The sequence below is a fragment of the Gopherus evgoodei genome, chromosome 12 (assembly GCF_007399415.2).
Source record: "Gopherus evgoodei ecotype Sinaloan lineage chromosome 12, rGopEvg1_v1.p, whole genome shotgun sequence".
In the NCBI taxonomy this organism is placed as follows: Eukaryota; Metazoa; Chordata; order Testudines; family Testudinidae; genus Gopherus; species Gopherus evgoodei.
Genome location: NC_044333.1, coordinates 6,055,898 through 6,072,355, shown reverse-complemented (window position 1 = coordinate 6,072,355; position 16,458 = coordinate 6,055,898). Strand labels below are relative to the sequence as shown.

The 16,458-nt window shown below is 53.8% G+C and overlaps 2 protein-coding genes across 7 annotated transcripts in view; one reads left to right on the top strand and one right to left on the bottom strand.

Moving 5' to 3' along the window:
- The window catches only part of KCTD19 (potassium channel tetramerization domain containing 19), a 53,562-nt gene extending 45,867 nt beyond the window's left edge, over positions 1-7,695 (top strand). For 4 of the 6 annotated variants that reach the window (XM_030582172.1, XM_030582170.1, XM_030582171.1 and 1 more), the window contains 4 exons: positions 281-463; positions 2,781-2,935; positions 6,435-6,536; positions 7,595-7,695. In XM_030582172.1, coding sequence (XP_030438032.1) covers positions 281-463; positions 2,781-2,935; positions 6,435-6,536; positions 7,595-7,693 — 539 coding nt within the window. In that variant the 3' untranslated portion in view covers positions 7,694-7,695. The remainder of the gene's footprint in view (positions 1-280; positions 464-2,780; positions 2,936-6,434; positions 6,537-7,594) is intronic. The other 2 variants (XR_004002852.1, XM_030582174.1) reach the window with 2 other exon arrangements.
- A 1,979-nt stretch (positions 7,696-9,674) lies between these two features.
- PLEKHG4 (pleckstrin homology and RhoGEF domain containing G4) overlaps positions 9,675-16,458 on the bottom strand; it is a 165,706-nt gene continuing 158,922 nt past the window's right edge. Inside the window, exons 19-24 of the mRNA XM_030581850.1 lie at positions 16,137-16,314; positions 15,031-15,147; positions 14,692-14,955; positions 12,956-13,164; positions 12,342-12,422; positions 9,675-11,589 (exon numbers count right to left, since the gene is read on the bottom strand). Of these exons, the coding sequence (XP_030437710.1) occupies positions 12,381-12,422; positions 12,956-13,164; positions 14,692-14,955; positions 15,031-15,147; positions 16,137-16,314 (810 nt within the window). The 3' untranslated portion in view covers positions 9,675-11,589; positions 12,342-12,380. The remainder of the gene's footprint in view (positions 11,590-12,341; positions 12,423-12,955; positions 13,165-14,691; positions 14,956-15,030; positions 15,148-16,136; positions 16,315-16,458) is intronic.

Here is a 16,458-nt window from a genome sequence, read left to right as displayed (position 1 = left end):
GAATATCTGTGGGTTTGTACCTCTGGTTTGTAAGCTCTTTGGCGCAGGGACTGCCACCTGTCATTTATATTATGGTTGTCCTGCACCTCACGCCAGACTGGTAGACTCTAGGTGCTACTGCAGTCTAAATGTTTGATAATAATTCATTAATAATAAAGGAGTACAGCTAGGGGTAACGCGGTGAAAATGCTGTGCCCCATTTTCTGTTAAAAGACGTGCTAATCCTATTACAAGTTTTGCAGGTTATACTGGCTGAAAATCCACATATTTTTATCCCCAGAAACAACCATCAATGACCAAACCAACATGGTAACCCAAGAATTTAATAATGTAGGATTCATCCTTAAAGTCGAACATCCTCCAGTTGTAGGCAGTGATGGCTCTTGCACTTGGCATGAAGAGAGTGTTGTTTACAGTGCTGGCATCAAACCTGCTAATGCAAACAGTCAACCAGTGGCTAGAGGTACAGTAACATTGAAAAGAACTGGAAATCTGGCAGCTTAATTAGCGTTTCAGTGGTGCCACACGGCTTTTTGGGTGAAAACAAATGCCTCTGATTCCTTTTCCTGGTCAATGGTATGAGGAGCTAAGTACCAAACTTCTTGGTAGCACTTTTATAACTATTCTTGTATAGTGTTTGTGCTGGCGTGAAGGCCAACAAGTTTTTATCATTAATAGAAGGAAGATGAGATGAGATGACAGTAGATATATCATAAATATCATAAATCCCTAACAAACTATAGATGTGTGTAGTCACAGTTGGCTAGAATCAATCAGTCCTAGCACTTACAGTACACCCCGAGTCGTAACTGACTGTTCCCCAAAGGGCAAGTGTGACAGATTCCCAGCGGGGTGCCACCTGGAACTGGGGTACCACTGAGCCCTCTCACTTACAGCCTGGGCTCCCTCTCGCACTGTGCTGGTGTGACAAGCCGGAGACCCCTTCCAGTCCTACGCTCTTGCCAGCATCCACACAGGCAGGGATGCACCCAGCTGCAGTTACATGCAGGCTCCAACCAGCTACTGCATGAGCCAGCAATAGAGAGGCTACAGCCAAGAGAACACCCAGCTCCCTGCTGAGTATAAACCCAATTTTGTACGGTGTTGCACTGCACAGGCATCTGTACAAGGCAAGCTCGTAAGTGGGTGGCCTCTCCCTCAATATGTTAACCAAGCTGAGATTTCCCCCCAGACACTTCACTGAAAGGCACGCTGGTTTCGATAAAGCAGAAAGCACGTTTATTAACTACAAAAGATAGATTTTAAGAGATTATAAGTGATAGCAAGCAGATCAAAGCAGATTACCTAGAAATAAACAAAATTGCAAACTAAGCCTAAGAGACTAGAATGATTGGCTATGAATGAGCAATTTCTCACCCTGGCTGATGCTACAAGCAGTTCACCAGGTTTCCAAACACAGGCTAGAAATCCTTTTAGCCCAGAACCAGCACTTCCCCCAGTTCAGTCTTTGTTTCTCAGGTGTTTCCAGAAGTTCTTGTATGGAGAGTGAGGCTGCTAGATGATGTCACTCCCCACCTTATATAGCATTAACATATGGCAGGAACCCTTTGTTACAAAAACAGTTCCCAGCCCAGTTTGTGGAAAAATACAGGTACCCAGAATGATCAGTACCATGTGGTCTGATCACACGCCCTTGCTGAGACATAGCAGCCATAACTTACCAACCAGCTGAAACCTTTACGGGAAAACGAAGCTTTTCCACAGCCCATTGGCTTCGCTGACGAGCCATCAGCACCGTCCAGCTTCATCACTGTTGTACCTGAAAGGCTGGCTGTGGGTGCTGCCAGAGTAAGCACATTTGAAATATGGATCCACAGGCAACCTTCATAACTTCAGATACAAAAATGATACATGTTCAGCAAGTCCTGCCTTTTCCAGTGACACCTTCCGTGACCCATCTTGTACAAAAGGCATCATCATCATTAGGCCATAATCATCGCATAATACTATTACTGTGACGAATATGGGGTGCAGCGAGATCCCCACTCCCTGCTCTTGCATTACAAGCTACAGGCCAATTTATAGACTGAGTCCCCACTGTTAGTGCCTGCCAACTAGTAAGCCAATCACTAATCGCTTCAATTGTCAGTGAGCTTTGGGGACTACTGGGGAAGGGGCTGCCCAGATTGCAGCTGCAATGCGCTCTTTGTCCTGGCGAGGAGCCCAGCAGGGCCAGCTCTGGGGCCAGGGCTACACACGCACACACGTGTCCCTGATAGACCTTGCCAGGTATGTGTACACCCACCCAGCTGCTTGCCTTGCTGTGGAGGCTGTTGTACTCAACCAACCCTGTATCAGGCCGAGGTAAATGGGTGGTTTGACAATTCACTACCTAGTGCAAAACGTTCGTTAGAGACGCTCTGCTGTGACAGCGGCTTTACTGCTTGAAACGTATTGAAGCTGTTTGCTAGCTAATGGCGGTGGCCTTTTCACGCACCCCAGCACTTCAGCAGGCAAAGCTGGAAATCACAGATCATAGACTATCAGGGTTGGAAGGCATCTCAGGCGCTCATCTAGTCCCACCCCCTGCTCAAAGCTCAAATCTTTTTAGCAATTAAAACAAGCCAGGGTAGAATCATGAAATCCTTGTTCAGTTTTGCCTTGGCAAAGCTCCCATTGACCCTGGATCGGCACATGGAGTGTGACAAGATTCTGTTGCACCCATGACAATGCAGGCAGGTGATCAGTGGCCGGCTAAATGAAAAGGGCTGGAGCTAGCATGCTAACTCTGTATGTTGTGTTTGACACTCTTCTTGTAGATGTAGTTTTCCTAAGTTTTTCTTTGGCACGGGAAGAGATATTTTATGCCAGGAAGTGCCATTGTTTTCTGACTGACATCATCCTGAATTCCATCAGGCAGAAGGATGCCAGAGAGATCACAGCCAAAGTTGTGAGGCTTGTGCACAGGCTTTGGGTAGGTATGATTGCCTAACGGTACTGAAGCTAGGCCAGGTACTGAGGTGCCTAGTGTGTCTTTCTTTGCCTACAGCTGCCACTGACATTTAACCTCAATCCCCATGGCACCTACATTGCTGCCCAGCAGCTTTGCAAAGCTGCCTAAGGAGTGATACTGCTCCCACAGCTAACAAGCGGCTCAGAGCCTAACTCAAGTCACAGCCCCAGAGGCGCCGAAGCAGGAGGCTCAATCTAGGCAGGGGAACGCTCATCTTGTCACCGGGGCACGATCCCATAGGCTCACTTTCATGTCCCCAGCCCACATCAGGGCACCAAGAGGTGGAAGGAGCAGCAGAGTGTCTGCATAAAAGGGAGCCAGAGGCACAGGGAAAGGTAGGGTGAGTGTCAGAGTGTTATCGAGCATGAGTAGGAGAGAGCGACTTGGCTGCTAGGACTTGGGCTACTTACGTGGCTGAGCTGGCTTAGATGCTAACTCCAGAAGGGGGTCCCGGCTGTGACTCATCAGCTGGAGGAAGAAAAGCCCTCCTTGGGCTTGTGGCGCAGAGGGGAAGAGTAGAGACCCACAGTCTAAGGCAGCACGCTCCCCTGGGCCAGAGGAGAGAGGAGCTGCAAGGAATCACACAGGCACATTTCCCAGTGGAAGCAGTGAGTGCAGAAGCTCAAACCGCCAGCAAGAGCCAGAGCGTCTGGGGCTAGAGCCACAAAGGGATTTCGGTACCTAACTGCCACTTAGGCAGCTGAGTCCACCATTCCTGAGAGCCTCAAAACTCCTGCTGAGATGCTGCCTAACCCCGTAAGCACCTAAGTTACTGCTGGTTAAGGCCCCCCAGGTGGCTACATGTCAAGCCATGTGCATGCACAAAGCCACTGCTGTCCTACCACCACCAAACTGCCCAGCACCCTAGTGCACACCTAACCCCTGGCTGGATTCTTAGCCTGGCTGGTCCCACCCCCCAGCTCACCGGTGGGGGTTCAGCAGGTGGGCGTGTTTTGAGCATGCCTAGGCTGCCAGGGACAAGCACATTGGGACGCTGAGGGCAGCTGTTTGGCCCAGAATACCCACCAGTGCCGTGGTTAAGACATGCAGCTATGGTCGGTTTTCAACTTCCTGCTCTGGCCACGTTAGAGCAGTGACTGGCAGCCACATGCCCCACCTCCCAAACACATGCGCTGCACCTGAGGCTTTGGCGCTCTCCTATTGAAGCCATTCCACTTTGTGTGACTGATGAGCCTCTGCAGCCTGGTGGGCAGGGCACGCGGCTGGGCTGTGGCGTCCCAGCTCCAATGCAGGGATTTGAACCTGGGCTTCTCCATGCCTGCTGAGTGCCTGGCTCACTGGGCTACTGGCTGCAATGGGGGGTGGGGCTCTGGGTTTTCCCTGCCCTGGTGCCCACCCCAGGAGCGGGCTCAGCTATGAATCCTGTGGAGGGAGGTGCCCAACTACCTTTAAGGGGCAGACGGGTTTGGATTCCTGCTCAGGGTGCTGGCTTCGTGAATTGCTTTCGTAAGAGATGATTAACACTGCAGTTAAGCACCCGTGGCCGGCCCGGGCCAGCTGACTTGGGCTTGTGGGGCTTGGGCTGCTGGTCTGATTACTTGTGGTGTAGCCTGTCAGGCTCGGGCTGGAACCTGGGATGTAGGCCCTGCAAGGTGGGCTGGACCCAGAGGTGAAAGTAAGCCGATCCGGTCTGGTACGGCGTAATGGCAAGAGCCAGTATGCCGTGCTGGACTGCATCGACTTCCACGGTGGGGATTGAAAGGGCTCTGGGCTGCCTGCAGTTGCGGGCAGCCCAGAGCCCTTTAAATCCTGGCTGCTGCAGGCAGCCTAGAGCCCTTTGAATCCCGGCCGCGGCTCTGGCAGCCAGGCTGGGGCCAGGATTTAAAGGGCTCTGGGCTTCTGTCAGCGGCAGGAGCTCTGGGCCCTTTAAATCCCTGCCCCAGCCCCGCAAAGCTCGGGGTTTCCCCTGGCGGCCAGAGCCCCGGGCCCTTTAATTTGTCCCTGAGCCCCGGGGGGCTCCCAGCCACCTCTGCAGCTGGGAACCACTGGCTGATTTAAAGGCTCTGGGTCTCCCAGCCACAGCTGGTTCCCTAGGGCCTTTAAATCTTGAGAGGCCCCGCCTCTTCTGGGAGAGGCCACACTCCCCATCAGGACTCTGGCAGTACTGGTAAGTCCTGTAAATTACTTTCACCCCAACTGGACCCCAGCCCCAAAAGTCTACACCCCAATTAAACATCCCCTTAGCCTGAGTCAGCCAGTAGGGGTGGCTAATTGCAGTGTAGACAGACCCTTATGCACCTCATGCCCTGTGCACATTATAGGGAGTCTGGGAATGACACTGCATGGCAAGGAGACGAAGGGTCTCGGTGGCTCGAGCCCTAAGTGTTCAAGGCCAGGCCCTGGTGAGAGGCAGGGGCATAGCCCCCCCACCTCTACACCTGCAGGTTTGCTGTGGGCCGGCCAGGGGTCTATGGCTGGATTTGTCAGTGTGAGTAAATCTGTTGCTCTTCTCTGTTTGTTTCTCAAATCACTGTGTGCCCCATGTCAGCTAGGGCTTGGGTGAGCAAAGCGTGACTGCCTGCCCCCAGCACTTTCCTGCAGTGACGTGGGAGGCTGGGTGGTTCTGTGAGCTGGGTTGGAAGCAGCTGATTTTCAATGGCCAGTTTTAAAAAAGTGTTTCCCATCAGACTGTGGAGGCCGAGTTGCTTCTCACACGTCAGATCTAAGAATGTAGCAAATCTGGCACTCTGGGAGCAATGCGTTTTCTCTCCCAGTCCTGTACACATCAGTCGTTCCGGGGGCTACCAGGTCTGGATGCAGCTCTGCACGTGAATAAGCCTGAGGATCATTGGCAGGACCAGGTGTGACGAAGTGGGAATGTTCTTGATGTGTTATGTGAATGCTGAGTGGGGAGTATTGACTAGGGAAGGTTGCAGGGGAATTTGAGGTGGCCTGCACTGGGAAAGGGAGCATACCTGAGCATGTATCCTGAGAACCCAGGTTGGGGGGTTGGAGGCCAGGTAACACCTCAGCTGGGAAACTGGACAAAGGGTGGGGAAGGAGCTGGGGGGCAGCTGAGAGAGAGGCTGGAGGGAGTTTCAGTTTGGAGCTGGCTGGACAATGGAGAGGGGCACCCCAACAGCGCTTGGGCTTTCCAATGGGGCTGTGGCCTCCCTGGGGCCCCCAGATGGACCTAACTAAAGGGGGTCCTGTTGTCTGTACCAGCAAAACCTGTTTTGGGCTGGCTGGGAAGAGGCAGGGAACCCAAGTCTGGGGTCTAAGATCCTTGCCCCCCCAGAGGGACCTGGCTGAGGGGGCCTGGTTGTACCTACAAGCCCTGCTTGAGACTGTGTTCCTGTTGTCTAATAAACCTTCTGTTTTACTGGCTGGCTGAGAGTGACCGTGAATCGCAGGAAGTGGGGGGTGCAGGGCCCTGACTCCGCCACACTCTGTGACACCAGGTGCGAGAACTATTGAGACAGGCCTTCTTTTCCATTAGACCCAACAGATCACACCAAAGGAGTTTGTTGCTGATGTCTTGAACACAAAACCTTTTAACGATGATAGACACGTTTGTGAAAAGCTACTTCGATGGGTGGAAGTAAGTACAGAGCATTCAAGAGCCTTGTGTTGTTACAGAAGACAGACTCTGCTTAACAAATTTACCAGCTTTTAAATTAGTTTGTGGTTCCTCAGCTTTCCTTGTGGGACGATTGAACTAGGAGCTCGTTTGCAGCATATGCTGGTAAAAGTTGTACCGAAGTTAATATTATTAGTTTAAAATCATACCAATCTTTCAGATGGCTTCAGTTAAAGCAGAAGCCATGCAGGGAATCATTTTCTCCATCTATAACATGGACATAATGATACTTGCCTTCTCTAGCGCTCACTGGGCCTCAGCTGTGTTGTGTATTTGGTTGTCATGGGTTTTGTTCCTATGGCAACTGAGTTAGATTATTAGGGGATAGCCCAGCTTGCTTGAGCTGGTCAGGTGAGCTCTGTGTCTGTAAATAGATGGTAGCTTTGTTAGCTGGGTGCTCTCTGGCCTCAAGTGATTTTTTCCTAAACCGGCTGCCCCCAAGGATATAACAAGTTGGAGTATTGAGGAGCAGTTCAGGAAAGAGGTGGACAAATTGGAGAAAGTCCAGAAAAGAGCAACAAAAATGATTAAAGGTCTAGAAAACATGACCTATGAGGGAAGATTGGAAGAATTGGGTTTGTTTAGTCTGGAGAAGAGAGGACAGAGAGGGGACATCATAATAGTTTTCAAGTACATAAAAGGTTGTTATAAGGAGGGAGAAAAATTGTTCTTCTTAACCTCTGAAGACAGGACAGGAAGCAATGGGCTTAAATTGCAGAAAGGGCCGTTTAGGTTGGCCACTATGAAATACTGCCTAGCTGTCAGGGTGGTTAAACACTGGAATAAATTGTCTAGGGAGGTTGTGAAATCTCCATCATTGGAGATTTTTAAGAGCAGGTTAGACAAACACCTGTCAGGGATGGTCTACCTAATTAGTCCTGCCCTGAATACAGGGGGCTGGACTAGATGATCTTGCAAGGTCTCCTCCAGGCCTATAATTCTGTGACGCTGTTACATGCTCTGCTGTTTCACTGCTCTGTATTATGGCTGATGAGTAACGGTTTGATTATTCCTTTCAGTTTACGCTGCCATTTGCATGGAAGTACAGCCACTGCATTGATTTGCTGCTGAAGAAAGGGTATTCCAAATCCATAGCATATTTTGGCTTGGGAAAATAAGTTACAGGAGCTTTAATAAAGTTTGACTTAAACGTTTCTCGCTGTGAAATGTCTGTCCTTGCGTCTGACAGCTCAGCTGGTAAAGCATACATTACCTATGTGGAAGGTTATACAGGTCCCAGCTAAAAAGCCGTTCTAAGGTGAATTAAGGATGAGAGAACTAGTAACAAACATTAGAAAAACCTTACACAAAGCTTTTAGTTCACGCAAACCAACCAGCTAACCCCCAAAAGAAGCAGGAAATTCAGAATTAGGTTAAATTTATCAGAAACAAAACCAGTTGAAAAAGAAGACATGTGTGAGTTCAGGCCTCTGAACGCCTGTGACTGTCCCAGGAGAGACACCAGCCTCTCAGCTCTCCTTGTGTGGGTGGAACAGAACAGATGTGATCACAGCCTGTTGGTTTTATTATCTGTGTGTGTGTCTCTCTCACCTCCCTTCCCCCCCCCCATGCTGACACTGCTGCTTGGCACCACTCTCACCTTGACCACAACGCATAGTAACGATGGCAGATACTGTCACAAACGTGCTCTAATGTAATGACCTGTTTCGTGTGTGGCAATATCCGACCTCTGGCTACACGAGTGATTGCCAGGCATGTGGCTTGGCAGAGGAGCCCTGGGGGCTCTAGGGAACAGATGGGGCCAATAAACAACTTGAGATGCCTCCACTGAACAGATCTGTGACCTGACTCCAGTTGGGCAAACTAGTGTGTGAAGAATTTTCTAACCACGCACCAGCGTGTTTGCTTAACATCAGGCTTTGGGGGGAAACACCGTCACCAGCGAACAGTCTTTGCTAGGACCAGGACAGGCTGTCTCTAAACGCAGGCAGAAGGTTTTCCCCCAGCAGTCATTTGATACCCTGTTTTTAGCTCTTTGGAGCAGCCTTCCCAGTCTGACACTATGTAAAAATAAGAACTTTGAAAACGCGCATTCAAGCAACGCTGGTCCTGTTCACTAGAGCACAAGTAGCTTAGCCAGGTAAACCCACTTCACCCCCGTCCTGCTATGGGTGGAAAATGTTACTTTCAGCTCAGACCTGCCATAACGTTTTGGCGTATTCCTTTGTTCACAGCATTTATGGGAGCACACATCGGCCTCAGCTGCAGCTGTATAGCGAGGGACAGTGCCTGCTGCTGGCTAATGTGCATGTGTGATGAAGTGGGAATTTGCTAATTTTTTTAATGACATCATGTGTGCCTCATTTTCCCCTCTATGTTGCATTATTACCCATGGGGGGGGGGAGGGTTGTTTGTTCTCCGGGCAGACTGGGAAATGTAGGTACGTATGTCGCCTACTTATCTGCGCCCGAACGGGTCTTTAAAAAAGGGTGAGCCTCCCTCCCCCCATCAATAAAAAATCCAAGTAGCCAGTGGAAAAACCAAGCACTGGGCTATGACACCTAGTGACCAATGCCCCAAAGGGAGGAGGATTTCCCCCAGCTCTCAGCAGGAAAGCTGGGCTCAGACCCCAGCTTGAGAGAAAAGCCCAGGTATGTGTGGTGGAGGGGGTTGGGGGCTCGCCCCTGGCAATGTCCTATGGAGGTGGGATAGAGCGAGCCTGAACAGCTTGGCTGTAGCAGAATGGACCATGCTTTAACCTTCATCTTTCAGTGCTAACCTGAAGCCTTCTTATGCTGTGTTGCAGTTTAAAGCCGACTGGTTGGCCAACGCTGCTTGAGTGTCACTGCAAATACTTGCTGGGGTGCCTGAATCCCTGAAGAGTGCACACGTCTCTCAGCTGGACAGAGCTTCTGGCACGAAGAAGGAAAACTGACGCCCCCAAGGCTCAGGCTCAGGAGGCAGTGAGGCCATGTGGCCTACCCCGAAGGAAGAGTGAGACCCCTCCTTGGACTGTTCCAAACCTGAGGGGTGGAGGGGCTGTAGCACCGATCCCGTGGCTGTGTGACAACGTGCATTCCACATTCCAGCTTCCCGTCTCTCGTCTCCAACAGGAATATGCAACACAAATCAACCTCATACAAAGAAAATAACCTTTATTAGGTCGTGAAATCAAATCCTGGCAAACCAGGTGGCAGCCGAACATTTCTAAAGATTCTTCCAGCAATGCAGAAACCTCTTTAACAGGAATTTCAGAAATTGGTCACAATGGTACTTCCATGTCCCCCTTGGTTTAACGTCTTTCCCTCGTTAGTGGTATTCGCTAGCACTGGTTGACGCGCAAAGCTTAGAATTAGCTAGAGATTTTTACACAATAGGTTTTAAAACCTTGCTTGGCCAATTGTTTACCCCGCATTATTGTATAAAAAATGTCAATCATCTTCCATTTTGCAATCTAAGAAGGAATAAGACTGAAAAAGTGTCAGCTTCTTAAAAAAACATCAAAGAAGTGTCACATGTACATTACACGGCTTTCCAAAGGCAAAGGAACAGGGCTAATATGCAAAAGCCAAATGGGGGGCCATGAGGTTTAGCATTCATGAGCCTGGGAAGCAGTGAACTGTCAATGGACCAAAACCAACAGCTCTGCAGAGAAACCAGTTACACGGTTGCTGCTCCCTACTATCCTTAAGGCCAAGTGTGATGTGTGTGCGTGTTGCGAAAGCTGAGGGATAAAGGTTTGCAGCAAGCGAAGAAGCTGTAAGTAAACATGCTCTCCATCAGCAGGTTTGCATTTCCCCATCTATGTGTTAAATGAAAGTCTTGCAAGACAAACAAGCCCAAACTTTCCTGACCACACCTACCAAGGAGCTCAAATATTACGACTGTCCCAAGGGGCACATCACATACAGGCAAAGGTTGGGTCTCTACTGGAATTACACTAAATTAAAGATGGGGCCTTTACTGTTTCAGTGGCATAATAATCTGGGCTCCACACACTTGACGGCTGCTGTGCTCAGGCATGGGCTCTGGCCAGCGCTGCTTTGATTAACGCCATCACATGCTAGGGCTGGGTATCTGAATGGGAGTAGAACACAGCACAGTTCTAGGCCATCATACTCCATGTCCACCCATCTACCCTGGGCACGTCCTCTTTCCTTCTGCAACAGCCTCTCCACACTGCTGACTTTGCCAGTTATGCCTCATGCTGTTAGATGCTGGGCTGATTTTAGCAGCAGGCCCAGGCTGCCGCCTGTGTGGTCTGCCCCCAAGACAGCAGCTAAGCGGGGCCGGGACAGCAAGTTCTCTACACCCAGACGTGCTGCAGAGCCAGGAGAGCATACTGGGTTGTCCTGCTGTACCCTGCAAGACTGCTCCCACTGCCGTCGCCTTTGACCTGCATCTCTGCTGTGCTGGGGGCTCCCCACTCAGGCCCTGGGCACACATCTCTGCTGCCCACTGAGATGTCGATATTCCCAGCAGCCACACAGGGAGGTGGCAGACACTGACAGCTGATGGTGGTACTAAGGCAGGGAGCAGCTCAGCACTGCAAGCACCTGAAGTAACAATGAACCTGGTTTTAGTAAAATGAAAGGGTTACGCCAGGGAAATAAATTATCGCTGCACTCGGATAAGCTAAGCCCGAGGGGAGGCCGTTGCTCTCGCACGGCAGTGCAGCAGGCAGCCCAAACGACGCTACTTTTATTAAATACCTCGTTTCCTCCTCAAGCCCTTCCATAAACGCTATAAACTGTGCAGCATGAAGAACAGAATGAGTAACAAAATCTGTACAGTCCAGAGCTTCCAAAACATTCTTGCTTTGCAAATTGCTATGTTACTTGTTAACACATTTATAAAGGACTAACTGCCCCTCCAACGCACCAGCAATGGGGTCGAGTTAATGGGGCTAATTGGGGCGCTCCCCAGTTGAGCGCCAGTTCTTGGTTTGAGGAGCCTGTGGTTGTGCTTGACCATCTCCAGGAAGGCCGCAGTCTCCTTGTGCCAGTCAGAGACATGGACTCTTCCATGGGTTCAGTGGAAGCAGCGATCAGACCTGGAACACAGTCCCAGGCAATGGTCAGGCTTGCTGCACTCCACCCGGGGAAGAACTGGGGCCATGTTTGTGTCGGCTGCTCTCAGACACTTTTGCTCAGGAGTGAGTCATGTGAAGTCCCCTTCGGCCGCTCTCCCCAGGCCGTGTGGGTCCGCGTCAGTGGAGCTCTCCTGCAGTCCCATGTGCGGCTGCCCTCCCAACCCTGCCTCTGCAGGACAGCTGCAGTCCCCCAGCGACAGTGCAGAGCTGAGCGGGAGCCTCAGGGCAGACAGGCAGAACCAGGCCATGGCTCAGGTGATGTTCTAGCAGGGGCTGGCCTTCCTAACAAACTCTGCTAACGAGGCCCTGTCTCCTCAGGGACAGACACGGAGACTGAGCTAGCAGCAGCCTTGGGGGAACATGGCTGACGCCCAGCGCCAAGGCAGAGGCACTGGTGTGCAGCAGGCTGTTGGCAAACGGGAGACAGGCTAGTGGCTAGATGGCTGGGTCAAAGCCAGCCTAAAGATCCTCACTGGGCCTGTTGCACCGAGACCGGACCCGAGCTAGTGCCCCGTGTCCTCAGTAAGGACTCCATTACACATCGCCTCAGCTGCTGGGAGCCAGACCCTGCAACGTGTCTGTAAGCAGCTGAGCCCAATCTCCGGGGTTAGCCAGCAGCACTGCATGCCATGGGAGCCAGGGCTGAGATTCTCCTGGCGCAGGGCATGGCTGCCAAACCCGGCCAGCCCTGAGCCCCCCCGGCGGCTACTTACAGCTCCGTGTCTTCAGGCAGAACCCTTGTGCAGAGGGGCTCACACGACTGTCGAGGGGCTCACGGTGACCGGGCCTGCTGTCTGCAGAGGAGAAGAGCCAGCATTAGAGGACATCAGCCCACTAGGCTGGGAAGAGTAAAGGCCTGGCAAGTCAGAGGGATGCCAAGGAGACACGGTAACAGAACATTCAAACTCATGAGTGTCCCACCCAGGGCTCCTCCACCCTGGCCCCCACGTAGCACACCCAGCCCTTCCGTGGGAAAGGAGCCATGGAACACCTCCAAAGCACTACTACTCTGCATAGCAGCAGCTGAAAGGTGCTTGCTGATGCCCAGGCGTGACCGACTACCCTCTGCAAATGGCACAGACATGCTGCCATGGCAGCTCCCTCCTCAGGGCGGCGTCCAGTTGCTTTGTCAGTATCCCACACCGCTGGGGGGTCAAGCCTGGCTCTCTGGAGGCAACATGTGCTGTGTCACCCAGCTGGGCGGGAGGAAATCCCATGTCCTCGCCCTGGGTCACGCAGGCGCAGCACCTTTCGCTCTGCCTGTGCCGCGGTGGTTTGTCTGGAACGGCAGGCAGGGCACGTGGGGGCTGCAGCTGCTTTAACTCACCGCAGACCTGTACTGGCTTTTAGCGAATTTGGGGTTCTCGTCCAGTGGGGAGGCGAGCGTGGAGCTGTGCCGAGAGCCCAGCGGCGGGTACACCGGCGAGCCCACGTCGTCACAGAAGCTTTCCTGGGGGACACCGGAGACACAGCCGCTGTCGGAGCCACTGGAGCCGCTGCCTGACATGCACTGGGAGGACTCGGAGCTCTCCGTTGCTGGGAGGAGAGAGGGCAGGAACCACCCATAAGGGACCAGGAGAAGCCATCTGAGCTAATCCCAGGCTGCACACACCAGGCTCCGTGGCGCACCTGTCTGTGCAGCCCATAGCCACACCACCTCAGGGCAGGCTGCCCGCAGGCCTGGCTACTGCTCACGGCCAAGGGGGCTGTAGGACACAGCACTGGGGATTCAGCGGTGGTAGGGGGTGGGTTTCAGCATGAGCCGAGCACGGAAGGGGCCTTTGGAAGGCACGAGGGAGGGAGCCGTGGGCCCTTGGGTGATTAAAAGCCCCATGGTACATGCTGTAGCAGTTGTGCTAGACATGGCGTCCTGGCCCTCTCCCTCCGTACATCTCCCCCGCCATGTCAACCGGAGATGAACCGCTTCGCCCTAGACTCTGCCCCACATAGCTGTGTGCTGCTAATGAGTTACTCAGAGTGGTTGCCTTCTGGCCGGGGGCAAGTGGTCCCAGTCTATCCGTGAGAAAAGCACTGAATGGTGCTTGGCAGGGGGGCCTTGGGCATGGCAGGGGGGTCTAGTGGCAGGACAAAGTGGGGGACTAGAGCCCTGGGTTCAGTTCCTGATCTGGGGGAGCCTGAGCAAGCCACGTGGTCTCTCCCAGGCTAACGGCCCCGCTCTGCCTCGCTGGGCTGTGAGGAGAAATGTGTGTGAGGGGATGGTGATGAAGGCCAGGTAATATGGATCCACTTCTTCCCTAGCGGAGCAGCACTGGCCCCAGTGCAGACCCCAGGCCTGTCTGAGAGCTCCTGCTTTATCCCCCCCAGTGACAAAGGTGACCTGCTTTAGAGCCGCTAATTCAGATGATGACCCTGCGAATATGCCAGAGGAGGCTGCAGGTTCCTCCTGCGAGTATCTCCACTGAGCTGGGTGCACAAGCACAAGGGCTGCCGTGCCGAGGGCTCCCCACTACCTGATGGCAGAACGGAGGAGTGTCCTGCTGCCCCCTCCCCGTGGGCAGCAGATAGCTCCACTCGCTGGCGTGTGGCGCAGGCAAGCTCTGCAGACGTGACATGTGGAGCTCTAAGGGGTGGGGGATGGTCTCCCCACCAGCTCCTGCAGGAAGGGGGGTCAGGGATGCTGCAGAGAAAAGGGTTCACCACAGACTGAGAGCACGGGGGAGCCCAGGACCCTGCCTAAAGCCGGCAGAGCCGCGCTTGGGGTCTGGGAAAACAGCCACCACGAAACACCAACAGTCTCATGTCCAATGCACACAGGGAGGGGGGATGGCAGAGGGGTTGGGGGACAGTCCCCGCATGGGATACTGGCTGTGAACTGGGGCCCATCCTAGCCCCCCAGCAAACGGGGGCAGAGGGAGACCGGCCCATGGGAGATCATGTAGGCAGGGCCCTGGGCTGGTCTGCATGCGCTCTGCCCTGCCCAGGGGCCCGGCCCAATGGCAAGGGAGCTGGGTGAGGAACAGGCTGCGACAGGGCTCTGCGCTCTGGCTGTCCAGGCAGCAGAGGGGCTCCCTGCGCGCCCAGCGGCTGTCCGCTCAGACGTACTCAGCGAAGGCTGGCTGCTGGTCTCGTGCTCCTGCTCATCTTCCTCGATGCAAGCGCCGGCGTGGAAGGGGCGGCCGGGGCCCAGCACGCCCGGCAGCAGGGTCTGCTCCAGGTACATGTGCAGGTTGAGGGGCCCGAGCAGGGAGGAGGAGGACGGGCTGTAGGAGGAAGGGGTGCTGCCCGCGGAGAGTGGCGTCTGGGTTCTCTTGTAAGGGTTGGAGTGGTCAAACAGAGACACCGCGATGGAGGCCCTCGTCCGAGCTCCTGCCACAAAACAAAGCCATGAGCGTCAGCCCTGCGCGCTAGTCTGGGTGGAGGGGCAACGGGGGTGGCACCTACCTCTGCCCTTCATGATGTAATCGATGGCGCGGTCGTTGATAGCTGCCTCGCTGGGCGTGATGTCGAGAAACGGCTTGTTCCCTACCCCCATGGACACCATCTCCTGCCTGCGGATTTCTGAGGAGACAGCAGCGGAGCATAGAGCAAACTGCAGGCTCTCCCACTTCTCCAGCACAGAGGAGAGTGCGCTGACCCCCTGGGCCCCGAGCCCACAGCAACCCCGCAGGCTGCTGGATCTCTGCTAGCAAGGCAACGGCCGGGCCCGGCTCCTCTGCCACTCACCGCTCGCGGGACGCTCTGTTGAGAGAGCTGGCAAACAAGTGAGTGAGCCCCACCAGGACTGGGAGCTCTGGCCAGGGCCAAGTGCGGGGTCAGGCTCTGGATGGAGGGTCTTCAGCTGCATGCCTGGGGGAGATGGGTGCTGCCTTGCAAGCCCCAGCATAGGGAGCCTGCGCGGCCTCCTGGAAGGGACATTGCCCTAGGACTCAGGAGACGCAAGTTCTCGTGTTGGGAATTTATTGTAATAGTCTTATGTGTGCCTCAGTTTCCTGCATGCTTTGCATTGCTACCAGTGCGGGGGAAGGGATTATGGCTGCTCTTAGGGCAGGCTAAGGACGACACTAGGAAATTAGGTCGGTACAACCACATTACTCGGGTGTGAAAGATCCTCCTCAGCTGAACCTGCTGGACCGAGTTCCTGGTGTGAAGCCCAGCTCAGGCTTGGACAGTGCGAACGCGGATCCTGCTCTGAAGGAAGAGTGGGACCCCAGGGTGTGTGTGTGTGTGTGGTACGCAGAGGAGGCTCCTCCAGGAGATTGCCTAGAAGCTGGGGTGTAGCACAGACCTGGGGAGCTGTCACACCTGGCTCGGCCACCGATTTGCTGAGTGATCCCTGGCAAGTCTCTGTCCCTCAGCCTGGGCAGCACAGTGAGTGGGACACAGTCGTGCGGTACAATCGACCGAGGGAAAGAGCATGGGAATGTCATCATTCCCCATCGCACGTGGCAAAGTGGCTTCCCAAAGCTCCCAGGTTCCCTGGGTCAGTGTGGAGAGCAGGGACCAAGGGAGCCCCCAAGGGATGGAGGTCCCATGGGGAGGGGCCGCACCTTTGTTGCGGGTGGCCTGCTGCCACAGGATCTTGGCAATGTCCTTGGTCCAGACTTGCTTGGTCTCTGCTGTGCTGGCCTGGAGGATGTACGTATCGCTGGACTTCCGCCGTCGGAACCAGATCTCAAAGCGCAGGCCGCTGTCCCCAGTGTTCTCCGTCAGGCCGATGTCTGCAGTCTGGGGAGAGGGAACACGCAATGTCTAGGAGGCACGGGGGGAGGGGCTATGGGGGTGCTGGGAAGGTGGGGCCACGGATCTGTCCTGGATCGCGCCCCCAGCCCATGCTGCGGAACACATCCTGCCCTCCAGCACATCCCTGGA